The sequence below is a fragment of the Vanacampus margaritifer genome, chromosome 8, assembly GCF_051991255.1.
Source record: "Vanacampus margaritifer isolate UIUO_Vmar chromosome 8, RoL_Vmar_1.0, whole genome shotgun sequence".
Taxonomy (NCBI): domain Eukaryota; kingdom Metazoa; phylum Chordata; class Actinopteri; order Syngnathiformes; family Syngnathidae; genus Vanacampus; species Vanacampus margaritifer.
The window spans coordinates 9,661,724-9,678,480 of record NC_135439.1 but is presented as its reverse complement, the minus strand read 5'-3'; the positions used below and the strand labels follow the sequence as shown (position 1 = coordinate 9,678,480).

Genomic DNA, 16,757 nt, shown 5'->3' with positions numbered 1-16,757 from the left:
TGGAAAGGTTGCAATGAAGGAATTCCAGTCGCAACTCAGCAGACACGGCCACGTCAAAATTTTGCGGTAATGAATTTAATAATAATGCATATATTTGTGGAGACTGGGGTCAAGTTGTATTTTACAATTTTAAAAATATGCAGAATTTCATAAGTTACTTCATGTTAAAGATTAGATAGCTCTAAATATGAAAAGAAAAATGCACTGAGCTGTCACCACCGTCTGACAAATGCAATTATGCCATCTAGTGGCAGAAAAACCACCTCAACACAAATCAATATCACACTTTTTTTGACAATACATCTTTTAAATTTTAACTCAACTTTATGAATTATTATGAAATTATTGTATCAATAAAAGATGCAGCCATATTTCTATTAGTTCAACATTATTTCCACCTTTTTGTTAACAAGAGTATGAAAAATGAGGGGAAAAAAATTGTGCATTTACTGCAGAAATAGAATTTGCGACCAATCGCGAGTTAACTATTGAAGTCATGCGATTAATTACGATTAAAAACTTTAATTGCCTAACACCCCTAATTTAATTACTACTACAGTGTACCCATCATCCAGGGGATAGCGAAATATAATTTTGCATATAACTGATGCCTATTGAAATACATGAGGGGGTGAATGTGAATTAAACAAAAAAATTACGATTGGGAAAAAGGTGACAAAAAATCTAGAAAATAAATCATCGAATATGTGGCAAGACTACATTTGATTTGAGTTGCAATTGTTTTGATTTATAAGCATCGTCACGAAACGAATTTGACTCCTATCTCAAGGCATCACTATATTATATAAGGTTTGGGTTGTAATTGACTTTTAGAACATTTGAATGCGTGGAGTTTTGAGTGCTAAAAGGCAAGAAAGTCATCCAAAATTGATGTGGAGGCGAAACCAACGGTTCTCACAAAGCATACCGTATGAAACATCTACAACACTTCTTGAATGAAATATGTATTTGTTTCTTGCATATTCTATCAATTACATGCTTGCAGATCCTCCACTGGAATCTTCAACATTGCGATGGTTTATTCACGCAGTCAGTCCAGACAAAGTCATTGTGGCCTGTAGCTCGCATTCAAATTGCAAAACTTGGGAGCGGCATACAGTATGTGATCTACGCTATTGATCGCCTGATGGTTCCCTTTTGCTATTTGCTTTGCTATTGGGAGCGCTGCTTGCTGTCACTACGAAAGGCCCTTTCCTGCCTTGTTAATCGATCGGACTGTCCTTTTAGTGCATCGCTTACGGACCGGGTTGCTAGGAAACCACATTTGGGAGCGAGTGAGGCTGAGGCAGATTCAGTTTGTGGTTGTTTATTCAGTTTAGCGTGACTCTCTTGAAAGAAAGCATTGTTGATTTAAAATGTGTGTTCAGGGTTGAGGGGTTTACTATGATAAGTTGAACAACATCCAAATCAGGATTTTTTATTGTGGCGTTTGCTGTTCAGCTAGTCTAGTCTTCGGTTCTGACAGACGCTAACAGCGTATAAGAAGACACTGTACTGTATTTGTAAGCGCTGTATTGTTGGGTTGGTTTTTGGTTTGGTATTCAAAGGTGAAGACAAACAGGCAAACAGAGAGATACGAGCACATTAGAAAGACACACCCAGCTTCAAAGCCTCCAGTTCGGCAAGATGATTAAGTTACACTCCCTGGTGTGATGAATGGTAGCAGAAGAAAATGCATCATGCAGATAAGCATGTAGTGTTGAATGTACACAATGGGATACGCTTTTTCAGATGTAAACCACCTTCTCTTTATATAGTTATTTATGTCCAACCTAAGATTTGCATCATTTATTTAGATCTTTTTTTTCTCATTTATTATGATACATTTTAATTAATATTATTTAATAAAATAAATTATTTTATTAAATAATATCACTTAAAATTATTTTAAATAATTGACATTTATATATTATTACATTTAAATTTAAATGTCCCAAAATCGATTTTATTTAAATTATTTTTTACTGTCTTCCCTTTGTTTGTGTGTGCCTTTATTGGGGGCGCTGTTCATGTTGTACCCAATTTGGCCACTTAGGGGCAGTGTGGTTCCACGTGGTCTGGTACACTGTTAAGTTGTAGCCACATTAGCAAGTAGAAGGAAAAAGTCACGATCAAGTTATTCCAATAAAAGTTGTTTTTTTGCAGCGTGGAGCCGTTCTTTTGAGTGCTAAAAGTGCCGCGAGTAGCGCGCTAATTAGCATTAGCGAGTCAGACTGGAGTAAATCATTACGATTCCTTGAACATCTATAAATTGAAGCAAAAATCAGTCAATCAAATCATTTTGAATCAAAAATCGGAATTAAATCGAATCGTGAGACATTCAAAAATTCCCATCTATATATAGATATATTATTATTATTTATTTTTTTTTAATTCATATTTATTTATTTTCTTATGCAACAGTCCCTGACTTCTGATGTGTTGATATTTTCAATTAGACGTCTGATCCAGGAGTTGACCATCCATTTCCCATGATTGGCCTCATTAGGGCCATATGTAGAGATAGACTGATATGTCTTTTTCAGAGCCGATACTAACAATTAAAAGGTTAAATGAAAACTTAAACAGGTCAACAGCTCCCTATTGTTTTATACGATAAATAAAGTTGTACCAAATTTCTAAATATCTGGAATGTTTCATTTTCAATTTCATTTCAAACAATATCAGGAGGTGCAGAGAGTTCCCAGGGTCAGCAGCACCTCTTATAAAGTTAACAGAAAATGTATATAAATAATAAATTAACTAGTTTTAGTTCAATTCTGCATTGTTGTGAAATATGTTGCTTCTGAAGGTACCTTGGGTATTTTTCTCATAGCAACCCTTTCATCGAGCATATAATAGCACATGGTGTGTGTGTGTCGCGCCAGGTGATGAAGACGTACCACATGTACCACACGGAGAGCATCAGCGCCGAGGGCAAGCTGAAGGAGGCCGAGAAGCAGGAAGAGAAGCACATCGGCAAGGCCAACGACATCGGCGCCGCCTTGATGCGATACGGCCACGACGAACGGCCGCAGCGACGGAGCTCTGTCAAGAAGATGGAGAAAATGAAAGAGAAGGTAAGTCTTTTCATGGACTTATTTGTAGCATAAGACACTCTGTATGTTGTATATTGACTTTATTACCAGGTTTGATATGAAAATAATTTGAACAGTATACTACAATATATGCATTTTTCTTCAATTAGATTTCCCTAAATAAATTCCTTGATCCTCTTCAAAGGTCTTAAAATGCCACATTGCTGCCCAATTGTGTCTGCACTGACTTTAAAAATAATAATAATTATCTCCATGCATTCATGTATGTTTACTCTTTCTCATAGAGACAAGCCAAGTATTCTGAAAACAAACTCAAGTGCACAAAGGCCCGCAATGATTATCTTCTCAATCTGGCAGCCACTAATGCCTTGGTGGCGAAATACTATATCCACGACGTGTCCGATATGATAGATGTAAGTACAACAACCCCTCGGAAGACAAACACTCACTCAGCGAGTACAGTAATATGGATTATGTTTAACTTCCTGTTCACAGTGTTGTGACATGGGATACCATGCCAGCTTGACACGGACCCTGAGAACCTACCTGTCGGCCGAATACAGCCTGGAGACGTCTCGACATGAGGGTTTGGACGTTCTGGAGGGAGCCGTGGACGCCATGGACCTCCGAGGAGATAAGCACAAGTTCATGGACGCGCACAGTCAGATGTTCTGTCCTCCGGCACGCTTTGACTATCAGCAGCACATGGGGGACGAGGTGATCATGAGATAGCCAGCTCATTTCAAGCTTTATTTTAAGTTCCTTGCACGCACCTCATCAAGTCATCACAGCAGAGTTTGCGTCCTGCTTTCCCGCCAGGTGTGCCAGGTGAGCGCGCAACAGCCCGTCCAGACCGAACTCTTGATGCGATACCAGCAGCTTCAGACTCGCCTGGCAACGCTCAAGATAGAGAATGAAGAGGTGACATGTTCGTTTCACAAATGTCTTACTGGGTTACTTGAAATACAAATAACGGCATGTGCCAGTATAAGTTCCAGTCTACATAGCACCAAAAAGCATGAAGTCAAATAACCTGCCGAACAGGTTTTGACAATTTCCTGCAACACCGATTTTAAGCATCAGCACTGTGTGTAGGATATTAAATGTCTTATCAAAAAACATCAGGCATCAAGCCAACAAATGTAATAAAACAGGAGGATGACTTCAAAATGTATATCGGCTGCTCTGTATGAAATTTTCTGAGAGATTATTTGGCCTACCACATTATAAGAAGCTACGGCTAGTGTCTGAAATGTTAAACTTAGCAAAGAAACAATAAGAAGTGCTTTAAACCTTAAAGAAGGACCGTATGATTACTAATTCTGTATACTAATATAAATGTATTATACATTTAATAATATGTGCGAAGGCCTCAGTCTTCATACAATTAAAATACGTAGCTAGGGTAACACATTGTTTAGCTACTGCTAGTTAGCTTATTTTAGCTACCACATTAAACATGAAGCTACAGCTAGTGTGTAAAATGCTAAGCTTAGCCCAAAAAAAACCCCCCACTAAGAACTTCTTTAAACCTGAAACAAGGACCGCATATGCTTACTAATTCTCTCTACCAATATAATATACATTAAATAACATTTGTGAAGGCCTCAGTCTAAAATAAAAATACGTAGCTAGGGTAACACATTGTTTAGCTACTGCTAGTTAGCTTATTTTAGCTACCACATTAAACATGAAGCTACAGCTAGTGTGTAAAATGCTAAGCTTAGCCCAAAAAAACCCCCACTAAGAACTTCTTTAAACCTGAAACAAGGACCGCATATGCTTACTAATTCTCTCTACCAATATAATATACATTAAATAACATTTGTGAAGGCCTCAGTCTAAAATAAAAATATGTAGCTAGGGTAACACATTGTTCAGCTACTGCTAGCTAGCATGGCCACAGCAGGAATAAAATAACCACAAGCCTAAATGTCCTATTATAATAATAATAATATTTTAATGTCCAATATCTAAGAAAAACTTACTCTGTTTTAAAAGTTGTTTGAAAGCATACTTGCTTACCAGGCCAGAACCATGCTGATTATGCTACTTTAAGTCTTTTTTTAGTTTCTGGTGCCACTCAGTGGTAGAAAAATAAATAATTGATAGCAGAAAAACATTCAAATATGCATGATTGCTTTGTATTATGCTTTCTTTTTTGTATTATATAGTGAAGTGTTTTTGTTCTTTTAGCATTGGTTTGATACACATATTACACATAAATATGCCCAAAATAGTTAAAACATTTTATCATGATGCTTCCATTTTTACTTAATCGGTTACAAATCTTTGATCATGTATTTAGCTACTAGTAAATACATGTGTGTGTGTTTATGTCAGGTGAGGAAGACTCTGGACGCCACAATGCAGACCCTTCAGGACATGCTAACAGTGGAGGACTTCGACGTGTCCGACGCCTTCCAGCACAGTCAGTCGACAGAGTCGGTAAAGTCAGCCTCATCTGACTCCTACATGAGCAAGGTCAACATCTCGAAGAGACGAGCCAATCAGCAGGAGACGGAGGGTTTCTACTTCACAGTGAGTTCTGATAAGCTTGAATTATTGCAAAAATATTTGTCTATACGTCTATATATATATAGATTTTTTTACAATCACTTTCCCTTTTTCTTCCTGCAGAAATACAAAGAGTACCTGAACGGCAGCAACCTTATAGTTAAACTTCAAGCTAAACATGACCTTCTGAAGCAGACACTGGGAGAAGGTGAGTCGTAGGAAATTCATATAAGTGAAGCTCCTACACTTAAAAACAGGGTGGACAACGACAGGGTGGACATTTTTGGCTAATGTTAGCCAAAAATGAACACAATTTGGACCTATGCTTAGCAACGCCATTCAGTTAGCATGCTGTGTACTATTTAACAATTAGGTTTCAAATTTCCGAAAGGTTATTGTATCCATTGATACTGATCACATTAAGTGTAAATAATTATTCTGCTATTATCTACTTCTTCAGCCTCTATTTAAGAGAGACAAAATACTAATCAGAATGTCACAGTGTTATCAAATCATCCCTCCTATAAAGCAACACCGCAGAAGTTGCTCCTGGATATGCTTGCACTCTGCAGAGAGAGCAGTCAGCCTATCCGAGGAACTTCGGGGGGGCTCTTGTAACCGTTACCGGGGCGACGGCTGAATGGCTGCTGCTTGGCAGCGTGACAAATGCAGCCATGGTACTCTCGCCCCATTGAGTGCGCCTGAATAGATGCCTGTTTTCTCATAGCACCCCTTTCCGTCTCCATCTGGAAGCCTCACCATTTTTGGGGGCTGGCTTTCAACTGTACCATTTGAAAAGCAGCCCATACTAATTTAGGGCCTTTTGTGCTCTGTTTCCTTGTAGGGGAGAGGGCTGAATATGGAACAACAAGGTAAGATGTCCGGTGACAAGTGAATGAATAAAGTAGACAATGGGCACCGATGTTTAAAATCCTTTCATTGGTGTCCCTGGAGGCAAAAATGAGAACTCGGTGTGGGAATGGGAATGTCAATGTTAGCTAAAGACATGGAGAGTCTTCTCTTGAAGGTTTTACATTGTGATCATTACAAGATCAAATACACTATTACGGAATCTTATTACACTGAACGTGTGTCTTGGCTTTTCTGTTACTTTTATAAAGTCGTTAAAAAGTCATTGAGTCTTGTTTGTGGTGAATCCCTATATTTTATTACAGTAGTTCTCTGTTGACAGGTCAAATGTTTTTACACACAAGTCGGAAACAATAAAACCACAAATTAGCCACCAGACACGCTAACCTTTTTTTTTTTTTTTTTTGAGAATAAATTGACCAAGCTAATCTACAACAGCTACATCCCCAGTCATGCTAAGCTAAATGCTAAGGCTAGCTGCGGTGAGAGTTGTTTCATATGCTGCATTCCAGAAAACTAAGATATTGGAAATTCTCTGCCTCCGACTAGGAACATTTTTTTTAATGTTGTTCCTATTTGGAGAGCAGTTAACTTTGATTTTTTTTTAAATTCAAGACAAGAAAATAATAATAAATATATCGACGCCTTCTTAATTAGAAATAATTGCCGTTTTCATTTTTTTTCGGATTTTTAAGGAAACACAAAAAATGTAACCATTTGCATCATGAGGAGATGATTTAGGCAAATCAAAATGACTTAGGCAATTATTTTTTACAGTGTGACAATATGAGAAAATAAACCGAGAGGAGTCAAATCAAGGCTGGAGAGATCAGAACACTGTGGGGCAGATGTGATATTTGTAAACTACTACAGTCTAGCGAGTGCATTATTATTATTATTATTATTATTATTATTATTATTATTATTAATTGTCATACCAACCGTGCACCCCCCCACCCTCTCCCCAGGCCCCCCATACTTCCCCCTAAACCCCAGAGAATGCGGAAGTCTAGACCTCGCTCCATTTTTAGGCGTAAGCTGTTTAACGGCAATATGGAGGCCTTCATCCAGGTACGAGCCCATTATGCGCTCTTTGTCTCTTGGTGAGCTGCGCTATCTCGTTGGTGGTCCTTCTGGGTTGTTGTCCCCCCCCCCCCCCGCCCTCACCTTTTGGCCACTCTTTTACCCAAACGTTTGGCTCGCTCACGCTCTGACTCTCCTCTTGCTTGGATTCCCGTCCCCCGCCGTCCTCTCATCAAGTCCGACGCCGGCAAACCGAGCAAACGCCGAGCTGCAGTTTGCTTTTAATGCTCTCGTCCCACTAGGCTCGGACAAATTGAGTCCACTGGCTGCATAAATATGCCAGTTGACTGTGCAGCAGACTGTTTAAACACACACATGGCGAGCAGAGTCTGCATCTGTCCTGCTGTTTTGGTATGTCCTCAGTCCAAATCATAAATTTGCAGCTTAGTGCTAACGAAAGCAGCTGCAGGCTTTGGATCGTATTCTCTTATTCTGACTTCCCGCCAAGCCCGTGTCCTCGCGTCTCGCACCCCCCACAAGGCACTGAATCGACGCTTTGGCATTTCCAGACCTCTTTTTGTTTTCTCTCTCTGTGAGATCTGTCTTCCTCACTAACTTGTTTGTGGTTGTTGTCGCCTCTCTTCCGCCGTCTACGTGCCTTACTGCTCTCTGCCCAGGGGAAGACGGAATGTCCGAACCAGGACTCAGGTACTCTATCCTTCCTACAGCTGGGTGGCATCACCATTTTGCTACATTTCTGGGTCTCTGTTCTGTTGGGGCTCCTTTATGTGTACATACTGTAATAATAACATTCATTGCATTTCATAGTCTTGTTATGTAGCTGTAACATTTGATGTGATTTGATTTTTTTTTTTTTTAAAAAAAGCTTTTTTGATTTATTCGATGTATTAATTGTTCATCTGCCTATAAAAATTTGAATGTGACTGTAGGACTCGGGGCAGCCCATACCAGTGGTGGTTGAGAGCTGCGTCCGATACATCAATCTCTATGGTAGGTTGCCATGTTGTCTAGGGGTGTCAAAATTAGAGTGTTAATTTTGAGTTCTTTTCAAATTCCTTTAAAGCTACTAATTTCTTAAACTCACGATTAATGACCGCCCCTTACTTGGAAATCCTGTACTGGGGGAATTCCATTCGCAACGCAGCAGACACGTCCATGTCAAAATTTTGCAGTGATAAATATAATTATATATTTGTGGAGACTGGGGTCAAGTTGTATTTTAATTTTTTTTAAATGTGCAGAATTTCACAAGTTACTTCATGTTAAAGATTAGATAGCTCTTAATATGAAAAGAAAAATGCACTGAGCTGTCACAAATGCCTTACAAATCCAATTATGCCATCTAGTGGCAGAAAAATAACCAACACAAATCAATATCACACTTGTTTTTTTTACAGTATATTACATTGTTTTAATTTTAACTTAATGGTATGAATTATTATGAAATTACGGTATCAATGACTAAGATGCAGACATATTTCTATTAGTTTAAAAAAATCACTTTAACGTTAACAAGAGTATGAAAACTTTTTAATATTTTATTGTACATTTAGAAGAGATATCAAATGTGTGATTAATTGTGAGTTAACTATTGTAGTCATGCAATTAATTACGATTAAAAAAATTTAATCGCCTGACACCTCTAGTTCTTGAGTGTGTTTTTGCAAAAAAAAAAAAAAAAAATCTAAAATTGTCTGCAAAAGGGCCGCGAAATGATGTCCAAATCTCTTGAAAATATAATAATAATAATAAAAAAGAAGAAATAAGATTATATTTTGTCCACCATTTTGAATGTACTCCAATAGATTTTTTTTATTCCCACAGGTCTTCAACAGCAAGGTATATTTCGAGTTCCGGGATCCCAAGTGGAAGTCAACGACATTAAAAATGCATTTGAAAGAGGTCAGTGCTGGTCTTCCCGTCCATCTCGACTGTCCACGTCAAAAACCACACGTCTCTCAAGTGTAAAGCAAGACAGAGCCCCACTTGTAACGCAATAATGCATGTACAATCCTGTGTAGATCATGCATGAGATCTTGCCGTAATTATAAATATGCAGGAACGTTCCACACACGATCCTAATGCTTGACGTTTGTTTGTGTCTCTAGGAGAAGATCCCCTGGTGGACGATCAGGCGGATCATGACATCAACTCTGTGGCCGGCGTTCTTAAACTCTATTTCAGGGGTTTGGAGAAGCCGCTGTTCCCTAAGGAGCGTTTCCTTGACCTCATATCCACTACGAGTGAGTCATCTTCCGGGAAAATTGTCAAACGTGAAGCTTTTACTCTCTTTGGGGAAGCCACTCGTTTGTTTGTTTGTTTGTTTAAATGTTCTTAAAGTGTCTCCGTGTAACAATTTAGCCAAAAAGATATCTTTTTTTTGACAGAGCTCAGTATTGTTCATTCGGTAATCTTACCGATTCAACATGTCATCATCATTGCTCTTTTTTTTTTTTTCAAAGAATGCCAAAAACATATTTTCAATAGCCTTTTTATTTGGCTATTTATGACTGAAACATATTCTAATTAGTAGATTAGCACCTTAGCTGTTTACAATGGCTACACAAGGGGCCAATAGTTTTCAGACTTTGGGTTCGAATTTCCCACCCTCTGTCTGCGGATGTGACGTCATGTGCGCATTGTTTATATGAAGAAGAGAAAATGGAGTTCCCTTTTTCGGCCACAGGTGGCAGTAGCAATTTGAAATTCAATTTTCTGCGTCCAGTAGCTTTAGAGTGGCTTATGTTCTCTTTCAAAGATTGGAAGTTTTTTTTGTTGCAGTTTTTGCTCATAATATTCAGTTTTAGATAACTTTATTGACTCCACCAATCACAACCCATCCAAGAAACATGCAAAACAATAATGACCAACGGGGGGAGACAGAATGGGGAGGCCTGGAGTCTCTTGGATGAAAGAAAAAGAAAATGAGAAAACTTATGGTAGGGATTGGGGGAAACGAGGCTCAAGTTCTGTCCCTTAAAAGGGGGGCACAGTATGAACCTGGAAAAAAACTCATCACAAAAAGCAACATAATACACAAGTCATTGCTGTCCATTTGTGTCCAATTTGAACAAATTCAGATCAAACTAATCAACATTCCAGATCTGATATCCAGCAGCAATTCAAACGTATAAAGCTTTATATTACGAAAAATCAAATTTATATTGCGGTGTATATAGGAATATGTCAGATCTAGAATGAATGTGCTCCCTTTTTTTGTTGATCGTCCATTTGTCCACTCATTCATGAAGCAGGTGACAAAGACTAAGTGGAGCTGACTTTTCTCACTGATATATTTCAGAGATGGACTTTGGTTCCGATCGAGCTCATCACCTCCAGCAGATTGTTGCCACCCTCCACCAGCCCGTAGTCATCGTCATGAGATACCTGTTCGCCTTTCTAAATCAGTAAGTCTCCTCACAGCAAGCGTCCTCCGCTGCGTGACAGCTCTGCGGTGGCGCTAATTGCCTCTGCCCGTCCAGTTTATCCCAGTACAGTGACGAAAACATGATGGACCCTTACAACCTGGCTATTTGCTTCGGCCCCACACTGATGCCCATACCGGAGGACCAGGATCCCGTGGCTTGCCAGGCGCACGTTAACGAGGTCATTAAGACCGTCATCATCCACCATGAAGCCATATTCCCGGCCCAGCGTGAGTTGGAGGGACCTGTGTATGAGAAATGCATGGCTGGAGGCGAGGAATACTGGTGAGTTGAAGGCAAAGTGTCCAGCATGTGGCAATGAGTTATATAATGCTCAAATCCACAGGAAATTGCATCAAGACTTATAGAAATCCAAAATGAGTTAATACTACTTTTGTGTAGTCACCGATATCATGTACTGATACCACCAGCACTTTTGATACCATATAAAAAAAAACTCCCCAAAAAACTATGACAGATCATTTTAAAGAAAAATCGATATATCCCATAGCATTTTCCCATAAAATTGCATACAATTTTTCTAATTTCTATTTTTAGTTCCTAATTGTAAAAAGGCCACAACACAAAGGCGTTTTTGTTTTCTGTTTTTACAAGTACGATAAATGCTCCTAATAATTGCAAAGCCTGAAAGTCCTACATTGAAGCTTACAAAATTGAAGCCATAATCCTAAAAAATACACTTAATCCTTATATCTGCCATTCAAAGATTTTCCAAATGCCACAGACACACGTACTTAACAAATTTGTAATTTGTGTTTTGCATTTTTGGCAAACCGCCAACAAAACACACACAAACATTCAAATTTGTGGTCTTTTTTTTTTTTTTTTTTTTTTCATATTCAACATATTGATGTATATTATTGAGTCCCTGACAGGCATTTCTAATGGTATTTTTGGGTGATAGAAAAATATGAAAATTAATTATTAAAAATAATTCTTAAATTCTATCTTACGTAAACCTGCGGAAAGCCTTAAATGTTCATAACCAATGCTGAATTAAATTTCAAGATTTGCAGTAATTTCAAATCTGGTTGTTTGTCTTTGTCTATACATTATTTGATTATATCTCTGGTCGTCCACACAGCGAGAGCCCACACAGTGACGCTGGCGCTCTTGATGAAGTAGACAACGGAACTGGACCCAACACCAGTGATGACGGTAAGCCGCAGTTCTGTCCGATGTATACTTCCGAATATCGTTCATTAGATTATTATTAACTCCGTTTTGGTCGACCTTCTTTTTTTTTTTGTGGGGGCAGAGCTGGAGCAGATCGAAGCCATCGCGAAGTTTGACTATGTGGGTCGAACTCCCAGAGAGCTTTCCTTCAAGAAAGGAGCCTCGCTGTTACTTTACCTGCGAGCTTCTGAGGACTGGTGGGAGGGTCGACATAACGGCGTGGACGGCCTCATCCCACACCAGTATATTGTGGTACAAGACATGTATGTCCAATGTTTTTGGCTTTTATTGAATCCGCTATGAGAAAAGGCATCTGCAGTACACCTTAATAAAAAAAGGCTCATGTGCTTAATAGTAAAAATCATATTTAACTTGAACAGGGATGACGCTTTCTCGGAAAGCATTCAGAGGACGGACAGCGAGAGCAGCAGTGGATACCACGAAGACCGATCGCTGTCCAGACATGAGCACCAGTCTTTATCTGAACGCCGCTATGTGCCACCAATAGCAAGGTGAGTTAGAATTACAATTCGAAAGTTTGTGACTAAAGCGGAGTACAAACACATACTGAGTTTTAATATCATTTCGTGACAATAATATGTTATATGTATGTTACCTCACTAGTCTAAACATGACATTCTGATTATTATTACATTCGTGCAAAATCCATCTCGGAGGGCGGCCATTTTGCCACTTGCTATGGACTGAAGATGACATCACAGTTGCTCAGGGCTCAGCCAACCACCAATCACAGCTCAGCTTTAGAAAACAGGTGGGCTGTTGGTTGTTACCTGAGACCTGAGCAACATTGATGTCATCTTCAGTCGACAGCAAGTGGCAAAATGGCCGCCCCCTGAGGTGGATAAAAAATGTCTGGATTTTCCTGCTTAAATTCATATTCCACATATGTAATATTAACTCATTCACTGCCAATGACGGCTATAGACGTCAGAAATTCGTTTGAACTAGTTAAACCTTTTTTCCCCACTTTTGTCAACTAATGTATGAAAACCTAGAATGTTTTATTGTACATTTAGAACAGATATAACATTTGTGATAAATCGTGAATTAACTTCTTACAAATTTTGAATTTCGCCTAATGCCCCTAATTTTTTAGATTTTTTTCTTTTGTTTTTTTAAATCGTAACATTTAACATTTTGAATATTAATTAATCGCTTGACTTCAATAGCGAGCTCACGATTAATCACAAATGTTATATGTTCTAAATGTACAATTAAAAAAAATTCTAGGTTTGCATACTCTTGTTAACCAAAGTGGAGAAAAAAAGTTAAACTAATAGAAATAGTTCAAATGAATTTTCGACGTCTATAGCCGTCAATGGCAATGAATGAGTTAATCAGAATGTCATGTTTAGACTTGAGGTCACATAGAAGGAAGAAAATATGAAGTATAGTATGTGTTTACTTCTCTTATGTGTGACTAGAAGGAGCTAGGCTAGCTGCTAGCGCCACTGCGTTTGTAAATATTGTCATATAACATTTATGATTGGTTCTCCAAACAAATCCACGATTTCCTCCTTACACACCCCGCGCAAAATAACAAGATCATCTTTTGGACACATTTAATAATCAATCTGATTTTTAAACGCACCCTTCTAGGGCTAGAGTGCGGTCAGACGGACCGCCGCTTCAGCGTCACAGGAACGGCGACGGCCACAGCCCCACCAGACCCGCCGACGGTCCCCCCAGGGTGGCGCCTCGGCCCTGCAGCCCTCACAAAATAGCTGTGAGCAGGGGCCCGGCAGACAGTCCGGAGAAGCGGCGACTCGCCACCTTTGGGGCCGGCGGGCAACCTCAGCGCTCGTCTCCCGGCACCACTCGGCACGCCAAGGTGGGAGACCACAAAGCCCTGGAGGCGGAAGCGCTCGATGAGGTGAGTGGTGATGAATACTGATGGATTTTAAGTTGGCATTTTACTACTTTGTGATATTTCTAAATATTTGCATTATTTGTCAGGACATAGAGAAAACAATGAACACAGCCCTCCATGAGCTATGTGAGCTGGAGCGACAGAATGTTGCCAAACATGCTCCCGATGTTGTCCTGGACACGCTGGAACCTCTCAAACACGGCGGCGGCGGCGGCGGCCAGGACGTCCCCGGAAGCCCCCTGCACACCATGCTCATCAGAGATCCCGAGGCGGCCCAGCGGCGGAGCAGCAGCAGCTCCACCTCTGAAACCATGACCACGTTCAAACCCGCCCTGGCGGTGCGCAGGCCCAACGCGCCCGTCAGACCGCCGCCCGTCAGACCGGTCCGGCCGGCTCCCGTGCTCACGCAGGGCCAGGGGCCGCACCGTTCCAGCAGCTCCAGTTCGTCTGGTCTGGGCAGTCCGGGCATGACTCCCACTGACAGGGTTTTCCCCAAAGCTCCTTCCCCTTCGCCGTCCACTTCATCCTCCTCCTCAGACAAACAGGGTAACGTCTAGTAGCGGCGGTCAGACACAAATCAAGAATTGCTAAATAGCGTCTGATTGCCTTCACTCTACCTAAACAGCACTAAAATCTGTAGTTGGTCACTCCAATTGCTGCTTCTTATCAAATCTCCACCCACACCTTGACTTAAACAGTCAATAATACACTTACTTACCCTACCATAGATGCTGAATTTAAAATGGATGCACTGGAAAATCCTTTTGTTCACCAATAATATGGACCGTGACTTTTTTTAGGGTACAAATATGTTGTGAGCTGGTACATTTCTGTCCTTTGCCCGTGTGAGGCAAAGAAGTAGCACGCCACTTGGTTGTCTGTTAAACCTTTCTTAAACTCAATGTACTGATTAAATTAACAAAGGCAGCCAAGTGTGAGGCTCAACAGAACATCTGCACGGTGTAATAAAGATGGCTGCAACTGCCACCAGCAACGAACTTGCTGTGATACATTTGAATTGTGGCTCCCTCTAGTGGTAGTCATAAATATTTAACTGGTATCTCCATATGGATGGCAGCTGAATAGAATTTTACACACACAATTTAAAAAAACAAAAGTGCTACATTTATAGAGCAGACTTCTTTAACGCCTAGTAACTAAACACAGATATCATCCAATTTAAAAAAAAAAAAAAAAGCATTTGTTATCTCTCAAGGGGAGTTGCTTCTACACCCGTACTGTAAATCGTCAAATAGTGGCCTCATATTTAGTAGATGTGCTTCAATTAGTCCCACCTGAAGACGTGAACGCCTCTAACCTAAATAAAGAGCAGCTGTCAGATCAGCTCAGGAACTACCTTGACACCTAGCATAGCACACAACGCTAGCATAAATAAAAGATGCTAGCATGAATTAAACGTAAAAAAAAAAAAAATCCACTGGCCACTATTTGAGTAAATACTGTACAGTATATAAATGTGATCGAATGTCACTTATACTACAGTATATTGTCTCAATTTCAGCATCTAAAGCACAAAAGTGACTAGTTGGTTTAGCATCTCAGCTAACAGTAAGACATGTTAGCATCGGTTGCCCGCTACCGTTGAAACCGTCACATTTGGATGGACTGACCAAGCACAATCAAAACGTTGTGTGTGTTTGCTTAAGTTATTTCATGGAAACATCTCAAGGACGTTGGCACTTTGTAAAGTCATTCCTGTAACGTTTACATGAAGAAAATAGCAAAATCATATATCAATACAGTAAAACAAATCAACAAACTAGTAGATTTCCTGCAATGAACTAATGCACTTAAAAACACTTGCAGGAACTGTGCTGCATCCGTGTTGTTGATTTTGTACTAGAAACTTGATACTAGCGCATCAAATGAAGCTTGGGCCCCAACCGGTCTCTTTAGATGAGCTGGTTTACGCTCTGTGGTCTTCGGCGTCCATCTCATGGGGATGATCAATATATCTTGTGTAACAGGTACGTTGGATGGAATGCACACATGCTGTTAAAAATGATGGCTTGTACAAATAACAATGTATGATAGGAACAGGATATATTATCATCTCTAAGTCTGTAGATTTTTGTAACTCTTATCCTTGCACAAGCATTAATTAAAGAATACATCGGGGGGGAATTGTCATCGTTGTTTGTCTTCAACCACACTGATAAAATATAAAACGTTTTTATTTATTTATTTATTTTTACCATTTTTTTAAATTTATAAAATACAATTTGTAGTTTGTTTATTATATTACCGGTAAAAGTGCTATTTTTGCACTTTAAGAAGTATGTAACCATAATATGTAACCAACACAAAATACCTAGATTTTATTTATAGAGCACTTTAAACTAACTAGGGCAAAAAAGAGCTGTACATAAATACAAATTGAACATAAGACAATTAAACATAGTTTATTTTAGAACAAATTAAATAATAAAATTAAAACATGACACTAAAATGAGTCAAGCTGTTAAAAGTCTAGCATTTACACATATACAAATGATAATAAAATATGCTGTATAAACTGACATTATTGGCAAGTATTGATTTCCCTTTTTATACATTAAATTGTATTTATTAATTTATGATCTGTGTGTGTATATATATATATATCATACAATTTACACTATATATGAGAATATATCATAAAAATCACTACTAAATTTAAAACTAAGCAATTAAACAACTGTTTAAAATGAAAATGAATATGAATTGTATTTACATTTTAAATATAATTTTTAT

The 16,757-nt window shown here is 39.1% G+C and overlaps 1 protein-coding gene across 2 annotated transcripts in view; it reads left to right on the top strand.

Moving 5' to 3' along the window:
* The window catches only part of LOC144057042 (SLIT-ROBO Rho GTPase-activating protein 3-like), a 37,998-nt gene extending 21,856 nt beyond the window's left edge, over positions 1 to 16,142 (top strand). The window contains exons 5-22 of one of the 2 annotated variants that reach the window (XM_077574267.1): positions 2,889 to 3,080; positions 3,344 to 3,472; positions 3,555 to 3,776; positions 3,879 to 3,980; positions 5,403 to 5,600; positions 5,700 to 5,784; positions 6,421 to 6,448; positions 7,415 to 7,517; positions 8,420 to 8,480; positions 9,315 to 9,392; positions 9,599 to 9,733; positions 10,792 to 10,897; positions 10,973 to 11,200; positions 12,021 to 12,094; positions 12,195 to 12,375; positions 12,493 to 12,624; positions 13,733 to 14,006; positions 14,090 to 16,142. In XM_077574267.1, coding sequence (XP_077430393.1) covers positions 2,889 to 3,080; positions 3,344 to 3,472; positions 3,555 to 3,776; positions 3,879 to 3,980; positions 5,403 to 5,600; positions 5,700 to 5,784; positions 6,421 to 6,448; positions 7,415 to 7,517; positions 8,420 to 8,480; positions 9,315 to 9,392; positions 9,599 to 9,733; positions 10,792 to 10,897; positions 10,973 to 11,200; positions 12,021 to 12,094; positions 12,195 to 12,375; positions 12,493 to 12,624; positions 13,733 to 14,006; positions 14,090 to 14,560 — 2,799 coding nt within the window. In that variant the 3' untranslated portion in view covers positions 14,561 to 16,142. Of the gene's footprint in view, positions 1 to 2,888; positions 3,081 to 3,343; positions 3,473 to 3,554; positions 3,777 to 3,878; positions 3,981 to 5,402; positions 5,601 to 5,699; positions 5,785 to 6,420; positions 6,449 to 7,414; positions 7,518 to 8,146; positions 8,178 to 8,419; positions 8,481 to 9,314; positions 9,393 to 9,598; positions 9,734 to 10,791; positions 10,898 to 10,972; positions 11,201 to 12,020; positions 12,095 to 12,194; positions 12,376 to 12,492; positions 12,625 to 13,732; positions 14,007 to 14,089 lie in introns of both variants that reach the window. The other variant, XM_077574268.1, reaches the window with a different exon arrangement.
* Positions 16,143 to 16,757: the final 615 nt, after the last annotated feature.